At 50.8% G+C, this 21,317-nt stretch overlaps 1 protein-coding gene across 1 annotated transcript; it reads left to right on the plus strand.

Moving 5' to 3' along the window:
* The first annotated feature begins 12,534 nt into the window (after nt 1-12,534).
* Nucleotides 12,535-19,237, plus strand: Emx2 (empty spiracles homeobox 2). Its single transcript, XM_003479316.5, has 3 exons — nt 12,535-13,485; nt 15,364-15,548; nt 17,729-19,237. Exons 1-3 carry the CDS (start codon nt 13,077-13,079, stop codon nt 17,894-17,896), a joined length of 762 nt encoding a protein of 253 aa, XP_003479364.2. The 5' UTR covers nt 12,535-13,076; the 3' UTR covers nt 17,897-19,237.
* Nucleotides 19,238-21,317: the final 2,080 nt, after the last annotated feature.

Genomic DNA, 21,317 nt, shown 5'->3' on the forward strand with positions numbered 1-21,317 from the left:
CCTTTCCAGGTCAAGCCCTCCCCTGCTTCTGAATTTCAGATCCATAGATTATTTTTTCCTGATATGAGCGTCATATAAACAGAACCGTAGAGGCTGGAGGTTTAGCTCAGCGGCATAAGCGCCTGCCTTGGAAGCAGGCAGTCGTGAGTTCAATCCCTGGTACCGATAAAAAGGAAAAAGACAAAAAACAAAAACAACAAAAAACAGAACCGTATAGCCTGTTCTTTTCTTTTATTACCTAGAACAATAACAAAAATGTATAAATAAAATCTAATTTTTTTTCTTTGCCAAGATGTCAAAAGTTAACATACCAAAATGTTTGGCAATGACTCTGGAATTTGAGGCTGTGGGGATGAACTTGGGTGATTGTTAGCGATTTCTTTACACACTTTGGTATAATATTAAAATATACATTTAATTTTTAAATAATGAAGGGAGAAGCCTTTTATAGGGAGGAAGAACACAACTCTTAACTAAGCAAGGTTCAGAGTGGCCCGGTGAGGGATGTTGAGCCTTCTAAAGGCTGAAATCATCCTTCCTTGGGAGCTTTTGGTGGTATAGGGGGTGATAATGGGACTTAGTATGTCACCTCATGATTAGAGATCTCTCTAGCCATTTCCTGTTTGGATTCTTGATTAACCCTTTGAACAGAGAGCCATTTAACCAATAGATTCTTCCTACATCAAACTCTTCTGTTTAGATCTTAGCAAAGAGAAAACATGATCTAAACTGATTAAAGATACCATAAAAACCACTAACAAATACATGCAGACACACACACACACACACACAGGCATATACATATAGTTGTAAACCCTGGATGACACATTTGAATTTTAGTGGAAAGTGGAAGACAAATGGCAATGGGACAACATAAACAATCGCAGGTCAAAGCCATACTCTGTGGTTTCTAAATACCATCTGACTGGAGCTAAGGAGCGTGGTTTCGTTTCCTTGGTGGCACTGAGGTACAGATGGGTGCACACACGGGGAAGGAATGGAGATAAGGGAGGCACAAATGCAGAGGGAGTTTAGAGTCCTGAACTAATATCTGAGGAACACGCAACATGGAAAAGAGAAAACAACTCAGCAATTTCACAACAGAACCCAAGACCTAACTCCCTTGGCTAAGTGGTCCCATATGTGGTGATCTAAAATCCAGGAGGCTTGAAATGGGCCGGCTGCGTGGTGCCAGGGCTCTGTGCAGACAGGCTAGTCAGCGGGCAACTGTGCAGCCTTGTTTTGCCCACTCCTGACTCTCCAAAATGGAATTATAAGGAGCTGTGTCTACTTTCTAGAGATGTGGGGAGAGCTGACTGAAGGGAGGTGCGAGCAGGTGCTTTGTAAACCATGGGAGCTATCCATATGCTGACTATTTACCACCTCTTCTGGCCCTGGGCTAACTGCTCCAAAGATGGTATGAGATCTAGGATCTGTACCCTGTGATTGTTAATTTCTTTTTGTGTGTGAGGTGTGAGAGACTAAAACTCAAAGTGTTAATTCTGTCTTCATCCTCACTGGGGTGGAGAGAGAGAGAGAGAGAGGTAGAGATAGAGACAGAGATGGAGAGAGAAAGAGAAAGAGAGAGACAGAGAGAGAGAGAGAGGAAAGGAGAAGTAGAAAGAGAGGGAGAGAGGAGAGAGAGAGGCAGAAGAGGAGAAAGAAAGGGGAGAAAAGAAAAGCTGCTGGAGTCTTACAGACCTGAATTGGAATCCTGACTTTCTATTTATTGGTTGTATATGTGACTTTGGGCAAATTCCTTAACATCTCAGAGTCTCAGTTGTCCCATGTGGAAAATGGAAATCGTCTTTAATGGATTCAGTGGATTACTTCAGTGGATGGCTAGGAGGACTGGATAAGATAAATCCTTGTAATATGTGCTTAGCACAGTACCTGGGACAGGAAACATCAGTGATGCAAACGGATTATATCTCATGTGAAATGCACTGGCAGCAGATGCAAAATAAAAGCAACCCATCTTCCCAGCACACCTGAGCAGCTGCCTTTTAAATAGGTCAGGGGCACAAAGCAAGGGGCAGAAATAGGGAACTCTACTGCTTGCATCATTTAAAAACAGTTTTCCACCATACTGGACATGGGCAAGATGGATCACCTATGCAGAGAAAATGCTACAGATGGGGCAGGTGTGCATGCACTTCTGGTAGTGATCCACATCCACATGGCTGGCACTGTTATCCCCTCCTCATCTGGAAGGCTGAGCCCATGTGTGGGTTCAGATTCCTCCCCTCAAAGCCAGACCCAGAGACCTCATCCATGCAGGCGAGGCAGTGTTGGCTGGTTTGTTTTTAGAAAGAAGAAGGTTTTCTTCATCTTTTTACCTCTGTCCCCTCCTCACACCTGGGAGCTCCTTCAGGGACATAGCAGGAGGGGCACAGCTCACACTCCTGCATGTCCTTACAAACCTTTCCTCAAGCTTGGGTACTGACCAGATTGGAGTCAGGATTGCCTCCCCTGAATGCTGAGTTTTGCTGGGAGTGGGGAGCCAAAGCTGACTCATCTGGAGTTCAGCCAAGTTTCCCTGTTACCAAGATGTTCGCAAGGTACCCACTGGGAGTGGGAGGGGGTACTTTTGAGAAACAGGCCGCAGCATACCCTGGCCCTCTCTCCTGTCTTCCTCTTCGGTGGGGTCTTCCCCCTCACTACCTCCCACCCCAATTTCTCTTCCCAACGCCAAAGCCTCTAAATTAGCAATCTCCTGTTTAAAGGTAGTTCACTTGCCTCATTTTTGATGCTTTAGAAGGCTGTACCTGACTTTCCACCCCTTCTTTCTTTCCCCTCCTTACACTGAGACCCTCGATTGGTTCCAGACCTTTAAAGAGGCGACGCCTTGCATATCTGAAATCTGATTTTATTTTTGTCTGGCCCACCTGGCCCCTACTGACTGGCAGAACTCTGGGCTGCGCATGTGCCAGGTTTAGTTTATAATCCATATGAATAGCGGAGGTGTAGTAGAGACCATCTGACCTTGGAGGTTTTCCTGGTTAGGGTTCTGGAGGGCTGTCAGCCCTCCACCCACTGAGCACTAGGAGCCTGGTAGTTTGTAGTTTGGAGCTCAGAACTGGGGAGAGAGGCCTCTGCTGCTCTTCCAGACACCTCAGATGAGCATATGCCCTGCACTCTGCAAATTCATTTTTAATTCATGACATCGGATGATTTAGGGATCTTCCTAACTTCTAACTGGCTGCCCTGAAAACCAAAACTTTCATGAGAGCCCAGAGAGGAGGCAACCCCTGGGTCTGGAACATCCTTTCCTCAGTCCACAGAGAGAGCATTTGGAAAACCACTTTCCAGAGGGGACCTGCTGCTTCTCATGGCAACGTCACCCTTGCTCCATTTTTTTCTAGAGCTGAAATTGGACCCTCCAGTGTTTGTTGTAAAGATATGGCTGGTCACAAAATGGCTTTGATTAGGATTTTATAAAATTACAATAAAATGATAAAATATGTACCTGGAAGGACCTACACACATTCTTGTACACATACATGTACACATATGCATATAGTAAATACATGCCTCCAGATTGTAGCAGTATATAACATGTTTAATAAAACATACTAGGGCTGGGGATTTAGCTCAGTGGCATAAGCGCCTGCCTTGCAAGCAGGCAGTCATGAGTTTGATCCCTGGTACTGATAAAAAAGAAAAAGACAAAAAAAAAAGAGGCATAAAACAGGTTAAAGTCTTAGCTCTGATAGGAGTTAAATGCTACATATTAAACATGCTATGATGAAACTATACAATGTTATTTGCTAAACAACATGTAATACAAATGGACCATATTACATATTATATACACATGAAATGAAATGCCTTTCTTTTAAAGGTCCAAGCTAATGTCCTGGAACACCAGCTCACCACATGGTTCCCCAAAGGATGGAGAGAAGAACCCCACAATCCTTGGTCTCCCAAAATTGATTCTGTACCCCTCAGCTCTTGTTCCATCCAGCCCTCTCTCCCCTGTCAGGCTTCTCTGAGGAGAAGGAAAGATCCCAAAAGATGAGTTCCTTATTAGAGTCACTGAGTTAAGATTATCTCTAACAGGGCTGGAAGGCAGGTGCAAGCCCTGTGTTTGGAGCATTTGTTCTCTAGCCCTAAAACCTCGAGGTTCTGTGGCAGCCATCTAAAACAATGCACCGTGCCATTTTCCACATAGGCATTAGAAGCGATTTGAAAATTGAAATGGATCAGGAGGCCCTTTAAAGCCACAGATGGGCGATTCAGATTGAGTAAAACGCAGAGTTAGAAACTTGATACTAACCTCACTTTTGCGAGTAAAGCAACGTAATGATAATTGTTGCATGGATTTGCTCTTCCCAGGCGGGAAAGGTGGAGAAACATTTTGACAGAAACGTTTCCCTAAAGGGTGACACTGTTTAAAAGGAGCAAAACATCTCAGGTTCGATGTCTTAACAGCAACGGAAAACAGTATGTGGGAATTGTTTTTCTCGTGCTACCTAGAAGAGAAAATTCAGACTCGTTTGGAAGACGGGACAGTGTGTTAAACGAGGTTTTTTTTTTTTTTTTTTTTTTTTTTTTTTTTTTTTTTTTTAACACAATAAATAGTACACCTTCTTTCAGTGGCCCCAGGGCTGGGAAAACTCTCTTAGGACCCACAGTCCCCAAATCCGAGATCCAGGGGCATGCTGGGCCACCACCGGCTTCCGCCCCCGGGCGGCCGCTGAGCGAGGGGTTTGCATTTGCCACCTCTTTAGCTCTGCATTTCTGGTTCTCTTCCCTAGGAGTGCCCTGCCGCGGAGACTTAGACAAGCCCTGTCGTCTGCGGGCTCTCACCTCAGAGTCAATATTATCTTAGATGGGCACAATAGACTGGAATGAAAAGCTAATATTGAACCACCGCGGTCCCTGCCCGCGCCGTGCGGGTGCCACCTTCGGTTGCGCAGCCCCTGGTGAGCGATGGCAACCCAGCCAAGCGGAGGGCAGCGGCGGGTCGGGCCTCTTCGGCTTCCCGCCGCGGGTGTGGGTGCACTCCTGCTCCAGAGAGGAAGTTTCGGAGGCCCAGGAGGTTTGCAGCTGCTGCAGGATCCTGGTGCTCCCTGGGGCCCACTCACGGCCTCTCCTCCAGCTGCTGGGGGCAGGCTGCGAAGCTCCGGGGACAGGGGAAAGCCGGGTCTGCGGCGAGTCCAGGCGCCCAGACATAGTGGGAGAGCAAATTAGTGCAAAGGTGGAAATGAAGCCCAGTGCTTCCAAGCTCTAGGCGCTAGGGACCCGCAGTGCGGGCATAAGGGCATAAGGCGTGTGGCCAGCTTCGGCGAACCAGAGGGGTCCTTTTCCGCTGGCCTAGAGGGCTGGGCACTAGCAAGACGTCTCCCAGGGTTCGATAGCTTCCAGAGGAGGAGGTGGGGGGAGGAGGGTTTTCTTGTGAGCCATTGCCTGCATGCTTGTGGACCTTCTGTGGGGCTCTTAGGGAAACTCCCTGGGGCTGCCCATTCCTCTATTTCCTGGCTCCTTGGGCCCAGAGCAGGTCCAGGTAAAGTGACCCACACCTGAGCTCCATTCTCCCAGTCTGTTGTCATCTTGGTCAGCGTGGACTCTGCTGTGTGCCACCATCAGCATTTCAGGGCTGCTTTAAGTGGCCTACTCCAGTGCACTAGGTGTGCCCGAGTCTCTCGGCAAACACCATCGCACTGCTTCCCTGTTGGCTCCTCAGCTCCCAGGCTGTGCTGATGCCACGTGTAGCCCTTCCATTCTGAATCCTGGGCTGCAGGTCTCCAAGAGGCAACTTGGCAAAAAGCAGGCACAGGGCAAGGCCAGAGGCTCAGGAGAGAGGCTTGGAGGACAAAGGTGTGCAACCTTGTAAGAAGCAAGCACCAGATCTACAATGACCTGGGTTGATGGGAAGGGCCTTGCAAGCTGTGCATAGGACAAATTTGCCTTTTCTCCTTGGCTGGAGTGCAGGCTTCAGAGACTGCCTGGGGGGCAGGGGAGAGGGGGCTGTCCCAGGGTCGTTCCTGGGTTCACCATGATATCCATGGCCAGGAGCTGGGGATGTATTTAATGGCTATGCAGCTTCTCTGAGTTTCAGTTTTCTCCACATGGGAAATGGGTATCATGGCTCCTTCATTAACTGCCACATCACACGGTGAGAGCATGGGTGTTAAACATGCTTAAAGTGAAACTCCACACAGAGAACTGTCAGTGTTCCTCAGGTCTTCACCTATCCTCCTCAGTGCTCTGAAACCCAAAAGAAACAGCTTTAGCTTTCCTCTTCAGATGGCCTTGGCTCCTTTCAAAGCCTAGCCTAAACCTTGGGGTCCATAAAATGGGTGAATGCTAACAAAAAATGATTAATTTCCCAGAGAAGATCTGGAGTTTGCTATGTTTCAGCAGTTCTAATGGAAGTGTAAGGAGCCCCTCTGGTTGCCAGGCAAATGTTGAACTTCAAGTGAGGAACTGCTCTTGGTGATTAGAGAGTGGTCTTAAAACAAAGGTGCTTAGAGAGCCAGCAGAGGTTGGAAGGTGCCGTACTCTGGCCCCGTACCAAGTGCTCCTGGTACCAGTAGGCGCCCACCTTGTCTGATGGAAAAGCAGCCCTGGGGCATCTGCACAGAGCTCCAGGAAGAGTTCAGGGAACATGGGGCTGTGTTTGTCTCAGCAGGGCAGTCACCCCAGCAAGTACGTTTCCCAGCTCCTGGGTGTCTGTCTTCTCTGGGTGATCCTTACTTGGTCTTAGCTTTCATTACAAGGCAGCTGGGAAAGAGAAAAACTGTAACTATCCCTCTACTCTGATTTTGTTTCTTTGCTTTCAACAGTCAATCGAGATGGTCTGTGTGGAAAGACTGAAGGTTTTAATGTGATGAAGGAGGTAAAATCCATGTGCCTCCAGGAGCTGTGCAAAACGGTGACTCACAAAACAGGTGATCTTGGGAGAAACGGAGGCTTACAGGCTCTCCGCTCACATCTGAAAGACAGCGCCTTTTTTCTTTCCTTCCGTTTTGAAGCAGTTTCACTATGCAGTTCAGGTTGTCCTCAAACTCACAGCGCTCCTCCTGCTTCAGCCTCCCACGTGCTGGGATGACAATCGTGTGCCATCACGCCGTGCCTGTCTCCCGCAGCTACCTCGGGCAGCAGAGGCCAGGACCGGCGTCGAGATCCGCCTGCCAGGACTTGGCCTCTGAGGTCGGTCCTCAGAGCAGTAAGACAGAGGGCAGGCACCCTCACTGCCACCTCACATTAGTTTCCAGCAAACACCAAGCACATTGGTCACCTCGCTCACGAGGAGAACCAAGAGCAATTCCCAGGAAGTTGGAATCCACGCACTCCAAGACGCAAGGGGCACATCACCACGGACCCGCGTGGTCAGCCCTCCAGGACCCTGGGACTGCGAGGCCATTTGTCAGTCGCTATCACCGCAATAATCAAAGACCCTCTGGTTTGGGGCGTCCCCCGACAACCGCAAGGGGGCGCGGATCTGGGAAAGCTGCAATCCCAGCTTTTCCACTCTGCCAGGGCTGCGGCCCCGCAGAACTTCGCGGGCCCATTTCCTGAGCCACCGTGGTTGGGCCGGAGGATCCCGGGCTGCGGGCATGGAGTTACTGCTACATCGTAGCTGCCCATCCATCAGGATTAGGTGGTCACAGCCACGCAATTCTTTTTAAAGCAGCCTTCGTCCCCTCTGTTCCTCTGCCCAGTTCGCTGGGATTGCATTGTTGGAGGAAAGGCGGGGCAGAAAGCGAGGACCGCTGAAGGACAGGTCCATCTCCACGCCATGCTCTCTTCTCGGTAGCCAGGGAGCCTCCTTAGACTTCCTCCTCCAGCTTGGAAGATGGGCTGTAGGGTGTCGGAAGAGAAGCGCAGCTCCAGCGCTTGTTAAGCGCGCGGATTCAGAGTTCCTAGGGCATCTCGCCCACGCGGGTCCCTCGCCACTAGGCGCCGCTGCGCACACGCCGATCGGGGCCCAGGGCCGCCGCGTCCTCCTGGCGAAAAGCCTCTAGATAGAGCGCCAGAAAAGGATCTGCCGTGATACATTAAAAAATGTTTTAAAGGAATTTATTCTGCTTTCTCTTTTCCCATCGGCGCCCTAAGAGTTTGGAGCAGCGGAGTTACTGGGAATCACAGTGAGTTAGCAGACTTCTTAAACTGTCTCCCTGTCTCTGGTCGCCTTTAGTCCTAGAGCCTGGAGAGGACGCACCCTTCTCGGCAGCTGGCACTGGTGCTTGCCGCGCGGCGCCGCTGACGCACAGCGAAGACTCAACGCTAAGGTTCCCAGGGTCCAAACGTGGAGACCTCGGCACGGCAAAGTCCTGTGAGCTACAGTGTACAGGGCTAGGCCAATGAATATTTTAACTAAAATGTAATGAGCGCCAATAGTGTGCCACGCTAATCCCAAGCTCACCCATTCCTTTCCACAACCTTTAAGATATTGATACTTTGTTTCTTTGGAAGTGACAGCCATGGTTGGAAAAAACTGACCCCAGAGGACTTCTGTGTATCCCTTGTCAGCAGCCATTCCAGACAAGGCAAAAGCTAGCAAGGGACCTGGGACGGGAAGGGAATTTCGGGCCAGTTGCTCCTCCAAAGTGCAAGGGCCAGACAAACTCAGAGTTAATGGTGCTCAGAGCTCCCGAATCCTTGCCCTTTAGAGAGCTAGGACTCCAGGGCTCTCTCATCCCAGCACCTTCTAAGGGAAGTTCGTGGCTTCTGCTGGAGCATGGAGGCCTGTGGTGTAAGTGTGAGACCAGCATTAGCTCGTTTGTTCAGCTTTATTGTTCAGTCTTTGAGGGCTAGCATTTTGCCCTGTGTGGGTAGATAATAACAGCTACGTCCAGGAGAGCTTTTACTGAAGTTCATTATGTGCCAGACGTTGTCTGAACACTTTAGCATTTCTCATTACATAACTCCGGGACCGACATTCTATGACTTTATTCCCATTTGAGGGAAGAAAAACAGAGGCACAAGGAGATTAAGTAACTTTACCAAGACCACATAGTAAAGCTTTGAATCCAAGCCTCTGCTGTTTTTAAAAGGGGGATAGTTTTATTAAAATACAATTACACACATCAAAATTCACACTTTGTACTGTACATATAGTTCCATGAGTTTCAAAATGAAAAAGTCAAATAGTTCTATTACGCCTCCGTCCTAACAATATCACTGCTACCCTCTCCAGCTTCTCAGGCAACATTGGCTGCATTTCTGCACATGACAAAATAAGGTCGGAGAGATGGTGGTGTTGCCCCAAGTTCTCCAGTAAATGAAAGATCCCACTGGAACTGTCAAAGGTGTGCACATTCAGCTGTCTGCGGAGTGTAGATTCCTGAGTCTGCAGAGCTTAATCCACAGCATTTTGGGGCGCACACCTCGGAAGGGAAGAAGATCCATCGTGGGTACAGACAGTTAACCAAATATCCACTCTCTGGGCAGCTTAGGAACAAAAGAGGGTTGCGTTCTGCAAGGCCTGAAACCACAAGTGAAATGAGGAGCGGCAGCCTCATGATCTGAGAGCTCAGGGTCTGAGTCCAACCCTGATCGTCCAGCGTCCTCTGGCCAGTGTGGTTAATGAGTTACTGTGTTAGTTAATGTCTGTGCACGTCGGGGCCAGCAGCACCCGGTGGCGAAAACCTTCCCGGGCAACGGAATCAGGGCGCCAGAATTACTATAGATTTCCCAGCTTCCAGGGCCACGGCACCACTCCTGATTCCTCAGAATTCCACTTCTTTGCTTTGAAGGGGCTTGCGCACTGCTTGTGTGTGTGTGTGTGTGTGTGTGTGGTGGTTTCAAAGGAACTTGAAGCCGAGGAACTGGCTTGCCTTGCTTCTTTCAAAAAGGTGGGCTCCTCTTTTGCTCTGGCCTACCTGCCTGTCAGCATCTCCCCCCCAAAGACCTAGAGCAATTCTGGCCTTTAAAGGGCAGTTTGTGGAGGATGCCAGGGGACCCAACTCAGCCTTTGATGAGAGCTCAGGGCCTCCTCTGCTCTGCCAAAATTTTCCCCCTAGGGCAAGAGGTTGAGAGGTCCAGTTACCACCTCACTCTCAGGACACTTGCCTGGTGTCCTGGCCAAAGAGGTGAAGGGTAAAAGGGTACTGATCACATCTTAAGGGCTGAATGTTTTAAAAGAAGGGAAGCCCCTTTATATATGTACACCACTGGGGTCTCTCACACTCTCCCAGACAGGGCTTCGTTCCCCTTGCCCTCAAGGTCAATGACTTTTATATTGCCAGCCAAGATCACTAAAGCTAACCCTGCAATAAATGTCCATTCCTTGCCCCTTTGTGGTGTGGGCTTTTAGTAGCTCTGGCTGGGATCACTGGAGGCTGACAACAGAGGCCTGGCTCTACCCTCTAGTCCTACAGAGAGTCACACAGTGAAAGTGGCCTTGCTCCCTTACCTCAGGATCCTGTTTGCCATCTGCCCAGACTGGACTGGGTGTTTGTTTCCAGCTTCAGAAGCTCTAGCGCTGACTAACTACTACCTCTACCAGAGCTTCCTGGCCTAAAGACCTCCCCTGTTCACAGAACTTCAAGGCTCCTTGTCGGGCGGTATGGGGCAGTGGTGCCTGTGTTTTCACAGCCTAGTGCAGGGAGCACGGCTGAGCTGGAGACAGTAATAGGGGGGATGATGGTCTAGGCCTGAGGAGAGTGAACTCACCTCCACTACAAGATGCTGGACGCAATCTTCAGGTTTGGGAAAAAAAGGAATCAAAGCCTGCCATCTGGAACTAAGGGTGAAAACCCAACTAGGACCCCAGCGGCAGCTGATGGTACAGAGGTCCAAAATATGAGACAAGGGCCAATTTCTCCCAAGGTGAGGCCAAAGCTGAGACCCACAGGGTCTCCACAGTAAGTGTGTGTGTGTGTAGGTTTCTCAGAGGTGTTTCTGGTCATCTCCTCCACCTCACCACAATACTCTATAGCACCTGGAATAAAGTCAAGAAATTGATAGAAGCAAATACTCAGCAGCAGATGAGACCAGGGGAGATAAAGAAGACTAGAGGGCAAGCAGTGGGGTCGCTGGGAGGCCCTGGATCGTGTCCTAAGTCTGGTGGGGTTGGTTGTAGCTTCCCTTCTGGGGACTTCACTTTTACTCCCTCCGGATTGATTTCTCCTGGGTCTCACAGCAACCTAGCCACCAAATACAGGCATTTCTTCCTCCTTAAAATAAATGACACGGGCCTGGGAGTAATAGATTTAAAAGACACCAGCATTTTTATTATTAATTGCAAGCGTGCAAAATACCTGCTGGTGCTTCACTTTATAAGAATGTAATTGGCAAAAGGGGGAAAAAGGAAAAAAAGAGGCGGCTGATGAATAGATAATGGGTCTTTAACCACCAATAAACAGAGAGTAGCGCCAGCAGCCCGGGGGATGTGATCATAATTATACCGCAGCACGAGCCAATGGGGACGAGAGAACTCGGCCCTAAAATCATCCCAAAACCCAAGGCGAGCTCGAAAATGCGGACACGGCTCGGAACCGGAGACGTGATCTGCAGTCTCTAGTTATGAGTCCTGGATTTGCACAGCAACCCAGTCCTGGGACAACAGATGGCAGAATAATAATAGAAATAATAATAATAATAATAATAATAATAATAGCAAGAGTAGCAATAATAGTAATACTGTCAGCACTGGCACAAATAATAGCGACAACGAAAAAATAACAACAGCACCGCATCAGCTCCTCCCCCTCCCCCGACCGTGGACCGTGGTCCCAGTATCCCTCAAGGAAGTGTCTTAGGGAACAAGGCGAGCACCCTCCTAGACAGAAAAAGTGGGAGACTGTACAGAGGGCGGGTGTGAGCTGGAAGCCCACCGCCCCCCGCAGGTTTGGAAGCCCGGGTCTCAACTCGTGAAAGAACCAGCCGGTGGAAGATTGCGAGCACGCAGACACCCACCTCCATGCGACCGGCGCTGGGGCAGTGCAGTTTTGCTGGGTGGGGACTGGGTCGAGCTAACGGAGCCTTTAGCCCTCGCCGGGAGCAGTCCCGCCCGCTTACCCTCGCAGAACTCCCGGGGCGATCGTGGCTCCACCGACGCGGGCCGGGGCGGGCGGCAGCGGTCGAGCGCTGCGCGAGAGGAAGCCGCGTGTCTGCGTGTCCTGCGGGCTCCCGCGTAGCAGGCTCGGGGTGCGGGGGGCCGCAGCGAGGCGGCTCGGGCCGGGGAATCTGCAGGGACCCTGGTGCCCCGGAGGGAGTGGTGCTGGTAGAGGAGGAGGCGGTGGCTGAGGGGGAGGAGGAGGAGGGGAAAGAGGAGGAGGGAGGAAGGAAGGAGGAGAGGAGGAAGAGGAGGAGGAGAAGAACCCGGAGGAAGAGGAGGAGGCCAAAGAGGAGGAGAGAAGCCGCAGCGGGCGCCGCCGGAGCTAGAGAACTCGGGGCGCGGGGCGAAGGCGCGCTGGGGTCTGGCGGCCGGGCGGGCGGCGGGAGGCTCAGTCGGGCCGGCGGCGCCGACTCCGTTCCACTCTCGGCCGGGATCCAGGCCTCCGGGTTCCCAGGCGCTCGCCTCCCTCTGACGCACTTTAAAGAGTCTCCCCCCTTCCACCTCAGGGCGAGTAATAGCGACCAATCATCAAGCCATTTACCAGGCTTCGGAGGAAGCTGTTTATGTGATCCCCGCACTAATTAGGCTCATGAACTAACAAATCGTTTGCACAACTTGTGAAGAAGCGAACACTTCCATGGATTGTCCTTGGACTTAGGGCGCCCTGCCCGCCTTTTGCAGAGGAGAGAAAACTTTTTTTGCCTCCCCCGAGAAACTTTGCCCCCCCTTCTGCCTCTAACTCTGAGCCCCCCCCCACGCCATCTCGAAAAAAAAATTACCCCAATCCACGCCTGCAAATTCTTCTGGAAGGATTTTTTCCCCCCTCTCTCCAGGTTGGGCGCGTTTGGTGCAAGATTCTCGGGATCCTCGGCTTTGCTTCTTTCCCCCTCCCCCCTCCTTTCCTTTTTCCTTTCCTTTCTTTCTTCCTTTCCTCCCCCCACCCCCACCCCCAACAAACGAGTCCCCAATTCTCATCGGTCCTCGCCGCGGGCAGCGGGCGGCGGAGGCAGCGCGCCGCGGTCGCCGGGAGCAGGGAGCCCAGGCGCCCGCTCCTCGGCGCAGCATGTTCCAGCCGGCGCCCAAGCGCTGCTTCACCATCGAGTCGCTGGTGGCCAAGGACAGTCCCCTGCCCGCCTCGCGCTCCGAGGACCCCATCCGTCCCGCGGCACTTAGCTACGCCAACTCCAGCCCCATAAATCCGTTCCTCAACGGCTTCCACTCGGCCGCCGCTGCCGCCGCCGCGGGCAGGGGCGTCTACTCCAACCCGGACTTGGTGTTCGCCGAGGCGGTCTCGCACCCACCCAACCCGGCCGTGCCCGTGCACCCGGTGCCGCCGCCGCACGCCCTGGCCGCCCACCCCCTGCCCTCCTCGCATTCGCCACACCCCCTCTTCGCCTCGCAGCAGCGGGACCCGTCCACCTTTTACCCCTGGCTCATCCACCGATACCGATATCTGGGTCACCGCTTCCAAGGTACGTGCCACGTCGCGGGACCGCAGCGCGCCGCTCCCGCCGCATCCTCCGCTGCGCCCGGCCTGCTCGGGTGGGCGCCTGGCGAGGCCTGGCCGAGGTTCCTCGGATGCGCGGGCCCGGGCGCCTGGCTCGGAGCTGGGCAGCCAGGGGCGGGGTGGTGCTGATCCCCACCCTCTGAAGCCAAGGCTGGTTTAGGGTGCTGGGCTGCCTGCCGACTGACCTTTGGGGAAGGGACGCGGACCAAGTTGTTCCTGAGTTCGCCCGGGTCGGGGCAGCCTGGGACAGCAGCTCTGCGGGTCCACGCTCAGGCAACCCAGAGCTCTCGGGGTCCCTGCACGCGCGGTTCCCTCGGTAGCGTCCCCGGTGTCAGCTCCGCTCGCTCGGAGAGGCGCGGGCAGGGCCTGGCCGCCAGATTCCCTCCGACTGGACTCGTTTGCCACCACCCACGCCCCTTCGGCCGGCGTCTCCTCCGTCTGCGACTTGAAGCGACGGTTCTCTCGGGACCTTCAGACAAAATATTTCCTCCCCCTGTTTTTTGGAGGCCTGGAGAGGGGCCGTAACCGGCGGGGCTGAAAACTCCGGGGCTCTCGCCGCGACCTGCTTAATTGGTGCGCGAGCAGCCACGGCGGGAAGGCAGGTTCAGTCTGGTTTTTGCTTTTCTTCCTTTTAAAGGAAATGAACCGGATCGAGAGACGACCTGGAAGGGAAAGATCTGTTTGGGTGTCTTCATTTCTAGATATTTTTAAAATTTGTTTTTCTCTGGGTGGGAGTTGGCAGGAAAGTCAAAACTTACTGGGAAGGGGTAATTAGTTTACGGATCCGGATCCTAGTCCGTTTAAAAAAAAAAAAAAAAAAAAAACCCTTCGCCAGCAGATCAATACCCAGAGACCGATCCATAGATTAACCCTTTGCATTCCTGCTTGAGTTTAGAATCGAAAAGATGTCATCATTTCTTTTCTTATAATTAAAAAAAAAAAAACCCGCAAGCCCCCAGCCCCTTTGCCCTTATTCTTGAACTGAATTTGCCTCTATTCCCGCCTGGTTGTCAGTTTGTTTTTCTTTGTTTGAGCTTTTGGCAAACCGATTTCTTACTGCAATAAGCCAACCCGAAACAGGGGCTTTTTCTCAAAGTTTAGGACTTCCCTCGCGCATTTTCTGCCAGCCGCGTTGCCGGCTGCCCCACCGGATCTGGAGCGGCTGGTACCGTCTCTGCTTCAGATCAGCCGAGGGGACGCGCGTGACTCGGTGGCCCCTGAGTTTCGATCCCTCCGCTTTCGGCTTCCTCCTAGTTCTCTGGAACCGGGTCCTCCGAGGCAGCAGCGGTAGAAGCCTACACACCCGCTGCAAGGTTTTTGTCTCGGTCTGGTTGCAACGACTCACCTGTCCTCTACGTTCTCCACGGGGTAGCAAGACAAACATTTTTTAAAAAAATTCGCGAGAAAACTTTGCGTAGCGGCCTGGGGTCAAAGTTCTCTGAGAGGTCGAAGAGAGCCATTTCTTTGGGTAATACGCACTAATCTCGCAACCGGGTTCCACCACCACTTCCCCTACCCCGGGCACTCATGGAGAGATGGCGGGGCCCGCAGCGCCAAAGCGACAGCGGAGCTCGGGTGCGTAGAGGTCCTCAGCCTGGGGACTGGGCTTCGCCAGAGCAGCTGAGGGCTGAGTCCCTCACAGGTGGATCTGTGACGGTCCAAGTATGGTAGCTGGGCCGGCTTCCCCTTCGTGGGACCGAGGAGGAGGACCACCAGCCCTGGCGGGTCCGGCGGCTCGGATTAGGCGGCGGCCCTGAGCGCGATGCAGGCCAGCCCGGCTCGGGAGAAGTGCGGCTCCGGCCAGATGGGCCCCCTAATGGCACTTATACTGTGCCCCCTGCAGGGAACGACACAAGTCCCGAGAGTTTCCTTTTGCACAACGCGCTAGCCCGAAAACCTAAGCGGATCCGAACCGCCTTCTCCCCATCCCAGCTTCTAAGGCTGGAACACGCCTTCGAGAAGAATCACTACGTCGTGGGGGCAGAAAGGAAGCAGCTGGCACACAGCCTCAGCCTTACGGAAACTCAGGTGAGTGCAGCCCTTGGTCTCCAGATCCGGGAACCTAGCACCCGCACCAGTGTGGCGCTCTGGGAAAGCTAGTTTCACTCCGGGGCTCGGGACTTGCAACTTTCCAGGTGCCCAGCTTTGCAGAGCTCCAGCAGGGACTGTGTGAGTAGATCCTCCCAGAGTTCTTCAGTGACAGAGCTGACTTGCTTCTGTATGCAGCAGTCAGGTCTCACAGATCCCGGCTAACATACACATACACTCCTCTGCAATGTTGGTGAAAATTTTGGTGAGAGTCTTGGGTTCACTACTTGGATCCAGGATGAGAGGAAGTGCAGTGAGGTGTCCCAGTTCTTTGAGCTGGAGCTTGGACAGTGTAGACTGGATTATGGGTGAACTCTGAGCAACTGTAGGCCACTGGGCTCCCAGCCGGGGCCCATTACTCCTTTTAAAGGGATGGGAGAGTCTGAAGCTGGAGACTAGGCTGCTGCATGTCCCCTTGGAATCAGGGAAATAAAGCTGGGAGGCTGCACAGAGTGCCTAGCTCAGAGGGCCTAGGCCCTGCTGATAGGGAGTCCTGAAGCAGGCCTGGCTTAGCTCATCCCAGGGTGTGAAGAGGGGTTTGAGCTACAGTAGGTGCTACTGTACCACAGCGGAAAGGTGGGTCAAAGTTCCCATTAAACTGTAGCATTCTGGAGCAGATTAAATTGTAGCACTTTCTCTGGGAAACCCAAAGAGGTCAAGGCTTTAAAAAAAAAAAAAAAAAAAAAAACCAGACCCCCCTCCTTCGTCCTCACATGAAAATCAAGGAGAGCCTCGCGGGTTTGTCCCGGGCGGGCACAAGGCACGGCCCGGCTGATTTCCCGTGGACAGCCCAGGCGGAGGTGGTCTTTGTCCGCCTGGCTACCCAAGCTGCCTGTAGTCTTTGTGTGAATGTCAAGCCCCGAACGCACTGACGCACGCCTTGGGCGAGCGCAGGGAGAGAAATGAACCGTCCTCCTCCTCAATTAGCAAACTCAAAGCAAATTACACTCGGCCTTGTTCCCGCTCAGCTTTTTCACGGGGCACTTTGGGGGACTAGGGCATTGGGGGAGAGCAAGTCGGAAGGGAAGACTTAAAGAAAGGAGTGGTTAGAGACCTCCGGGGCCCAGGGACTTGGACTGGGCCAGGGTGCTACTCTTGGGATAGGTTTGCTGGGATGTGGAAAGCACACGCACTGCCAGTTTTTCCCACCCATTACTCCCTACTAGAGGCCAGGACACTGTTAATCTTGGTCTTGTGGAGTGGGGACCCACCACCCAGGTTCCCCAGAGGGCCATCAATTCACAGCTGACTCCAACTTCATTGCTCTGTGAATCTCTAGCAACCACCCTGGGGAGACCAGGCTGCCAGCCTTGCTTTGCTGGGAAGTGGTATGACCCGGTCTGAGACTAGCCCTGTCCTATACTGGGGCTGGACAGTGGAAAGGAAGCTCTCTCTCTCTCTCTCTCTCTCTCTCTCTCTCTCTCCCCTCCTCTTTCTCTTTTTTTTCAGTTTCTCCTCTTCTCTATCCCATGGTCTTCTGGAAGTTTTCACTTTTGAACACCTTTCACTTAGGAACACCTTTCCTAGCTAGAAAGGTACAGCTGGGTTGCATCTGAGGCTTGTGCCCCTCTGTCCCTTTGGTTTCCTCCAGCTCCACACCTTCCCTGCTCACCTGCAAGAGTTCCCCTTGGTGGAGGCAGCAGCTCAGCAAACCTGGAGGGTCTACCCAAGGCCTTGCTGCCTTGCAGAGGAGCCACTATATTTAGGCCATGCCAGACCGGCAGAAAATAGAAAGCATATTGGGCCCTATGGGAGCTGTGGTAGTGCAAACCACGTCTTTCTTTTGCTGGCTTGCTGGAGAGGAGTTAGGGACAGGTCTCTTTTTTATTTTCCCTTATTTATTATTTTATAAGGATGTGGGTGCTCTAGACAGGGACAGGAGAGAAGGGTGTTCAGTGCACCATGGACCCTGGGGCTCTGGGGAAAGTCTTACCGAAAGGATTCAGAAAGCCAGAGATCTGAACTTCCTACCCTCAGGACTAGGAGTTCTGCTCCTGGATGGGTGGCCAGGGGTGGTGACCCTCAGGTCTGGGACTGAGGTCTGGGCAGTGGAAGGAACCTGACCTTCCTAGGAGGGTGCTGTGAAGGACCTAATGGGGGCCATCTGCTTCTGCCTGCAGGTAAAAGTGTGGTTTCAGAACCGGAGGACTAAGTTCAAAAGGCAGAAGCTGGAAGAAGAAGGCTCGGACACACAACAAAAGAAAAAAGGGACACACCACATCAACCGGTGGAGAATCGCCACGAAGCAGGCGAGTCCGGAGGAAATAGATGTGACCTCAGACGATTAAAAAGACAGACTTAACCCCACAGAAGCGGACAACATGGAACAAAACAGAGACAGGGAGAGGAGGGGAAGAAGGAGAAACCCTACAAATAAAAAATAAACTGCACACACATTCACCGGGAAAGAGAGGGCATCAGAGAGAGAGATTGAGAGAGAGCGAGAGAGCAACAGTGCGTCGCAGACTGAACAGCAAGGGCGCTGGGTCCGTTTCGGAGAAGGCACCGATGGCAGAGAATGGAGGCTCCTTCATCAGCTTGCAGCCCTCCTCTAAAGAGGCAGCTGAGTGAGTGAGCGAGTGAGTGAGGAAGAGAGGGAGGGAGCATGAGAAAGGGAGAAAGAGAATGAGTGAGGAGAGAGAGCGGGAGAGCACCAAGAGCGCTGGATGTGGCCAAGCTGAGCACACTCTGACCAGGGGAGCTATGAGTCCATGCCAAACCAGGGAGACGAGATGGTTGGCAGAAATTCTGTTTGTCGTAGTCCACTTTTACAAATGGTGAAAATACTGATTTAAGAACAAAAATCTCAACTGGGCACAGGACTTTTAATTTTGCACTGCATAGTGTTTCCCCCAATCTTTAAAAATAATTAGTAATAACAAGCAAAATTCCAAAACTAGCCCCATCCCACACCTATTTCAAAAACTTGAATTGCATGTAGCAGTTGTTGGGCGAATGGTGTCTAAAGACAAAATGAATTGTACTTCTATCTTCCTTTTAAAGACAGGATCTGTGTGCTTTTTATTTTAATTTCTCTGAGAAACGTGCAGTCTGTAAACACTTTTTGATACCTTCTGATGTCAAAGTGATTGTGAACGCTAAATGAAGTAGGCGATAGTGGTCCTCTTGCAGAGAAACGGGGAGCAGGATGGGAATGAGGGTGGCTAGGGAGGGTGCCCTTTAAAAGAATCAGGACATACACTAAAAAAAAAAAAAGTCCTTATTGATTGATTATATTCCTGGACATTCCCTTCCCTAACATTCTGAGGCTTAACAGTAAGAAGTTAACTCCTTTCAGTGGTTGGAGAAATTGGCTGAGTTCAACCATTCCCAGTAATGACCACTCAAAACCTTAAATCTATCTGTTGCAGAAACTGAAGGACTGTAGTTAGTGGGGATGATGTTAGTGTGACCAAGGACGTGCGGCAAGTTTTCAAGCACTGAGTTTCTCTTCCAAGACCATAGATGTACTAAAGAGAATGACAAATGCTTCCTTAATGTCTTCTATACCAGAATGTAAATATTTTTGTGTTTTGTGTTAATTTGTTAGAATTCTAACACCCTATATACTTCCAAGAAGTATGTCAATGTCAATATTTTGTCAATAAAGATTTATCAGTATGCCCTCAGAGTAGTTGTCTTGGGAAATTGAAGTGGATCTTTTAAAAAAGCATCTCTATAATTTGACCTCAACTAGACTCAAGAAGCCCTGGCCCCTCACTCACAAAAGGGCCGGAATGATGGGGGGGGGGGCACATTTTAAAGAGAGACAGAGTGGGGAAGTGAGATTACAATCTAAAGTCTTTCAGAAAAGAGATGGGAGAAAAATTGTCTGAGCAGACCTTTGCCTGATGGTTGGGTGATGTACTAGAGGAGCTTAGTTTGACTTTAAGTTTAAAATGCTTACTTCTCTTTACCTCTGCTTTAAAAAATTTAGATATAAGTTTTGAATTGAAGAATATTCTTCCAGCATAGGGGAAAATAATCAGGATTGTGGGGTCTCTAAACTTTATTTCTGACTTCAAACCCCTTAAGCACAAATCTTCCTGCCCCCATTTTTCCCTTCTTTCCTTCCTTCCTTCCTTCCTTCCTTCCTTCCTTCCTTCCTTCCTTCTCTTCTTTTCTTTTTTCCTGCACCAATCTGCCAAAGGTAGTAGGATGAACCTAAAGGCCTCAGGAGCCTTATAAGGCAGGCTTTCTGAGAAAGCTTCAAGTCTTAATTTTAACATTAAAGAAAAAGTTGTAACCATTCTTGGAGGAAACTTAGTTTTTTTCCCCTCCCTCCTTCCCGTTTCTGGGGGTATGAGGTTGTTTTTGCATGCTTCATTTGCTTCTTATCCTGATAGGCTGCATTAATCAGTTTTATTTCCATTGATAGAGAAACCTCGTCTGTTCTGTTCGAGCTACAAAGCGTCCTGCGAGCTTTTGTGAAAGTGCAAATCAGTTTAAGCAATTATCATACCAGGAATATGAAGGGGAAAGAGGAGGCCTTGCCCAGTGGTCTCCTTTAATCTCTTAATCCATGGATCCAGGGGGGCTGCCTGGACATAATTTAGGACAATCTCCCCACCCTTTACACTGTGATAAGGCCAAGTTACAATGCAGGGCAAAAATACAAGCTTTGTTAACATCTTGCCTTGAAAAGTTAAGATTAGAAATTCTGTGCACGTGTGGGGACTATAGGGCACTATGGAAATTTTTTCTTTCTGTTTTTCTTTCCCTCCTCTAAAGCAGAAATTGTTCTTCTATCTTCTCTCTCTCTCTCTCTCTCTCTTTCTGTTTCTCTCTCTCTCCCTCCTTTCTGCTCTGTCCCTCTGTAGACCTGGCTACTCATAGCACATTTTTACACAAACCCCTCCTGCAAAATGTGTGTTGTGGGTATGGCAGGGTGACTTCCTGGTTGCCTCATATGGGGACAGGTGCCACCGGGCCAGGATATACCTGAGACCTGTATGGGGCTTTTGGCTGCTTGGGCAGCAGGAATTTCACTCTTAACTGCCCAGAGCTCTCCAGTGACTTGATGGTCGTGGTTCCCAAAGCACAAGCCACTTTTTTTCATTCTATCTTCTAAAACATGGAATACTTCCACCACGGAGCACGTTCGTGGTAAAGTTTAGACTGGCTTTTCCGGGAAAAACAGGATCCATCTTGTTAAAAACTTAATTTCTGCAGAAACCATACACTTAATTTTTTAAGTACAAGAAAAGGGGGTTGGCGGAGAGTTTTTTTGGTAAATGCCCTATGAAGTGTAACAGCAGTAAAATCATCAGAGAATACTATTAGCTTTGAGGGAAAAAAAACTAAAAGCTTTATTACAAACCAAGCTTTGAAAATAGGGGGGATTAGGCGGCTGAAAGGGTCCCACAATGGTAAGAAGAAAAGGTTTCATGCTAATGAGGTTAATGCCCTTTGTATCTCCGGCCTCCACATCTTCATTACGCGCTATCTCCGGCTGCACGGAGCGGCTCAGAGAGCCGCAATCCACTCCAACGCCCCCCTTCCCGGCCCAAAGAAGGATTTGATAGCAGCTCTGTTCAAACTAGATAATTATATCTTTTCAAGTCGGAATTAAGATAAAGAAAGTGAAGCAGAGGCGGCTAGCCTTGATCCACTGCAAACAAATTTGGCGCACTTTCGAGTCCTTCCCCCGCCTCAAAAAGGCAGGACAGTCAGCTTATTAGCCGCTCGTTTGCTTTATTAATTCATCTA

The sequence above is a fragment of the Cavia porcellus genome, unplaced genomic scaffold (genome assembly GCF_034190915.1).
Source record: "Cavia porcellus strain 051 isolate PalLab524CR breed Dunkin Hartley unplaced genomic scaffold, mCavPor4.1 scaffold_2, whole genome shotgun sequence".
NCBI lineage: Eukaryota > Metazoa > Chordata > Mammalia > Rodentia > Caviidae > Cavia > Cavia porcellus.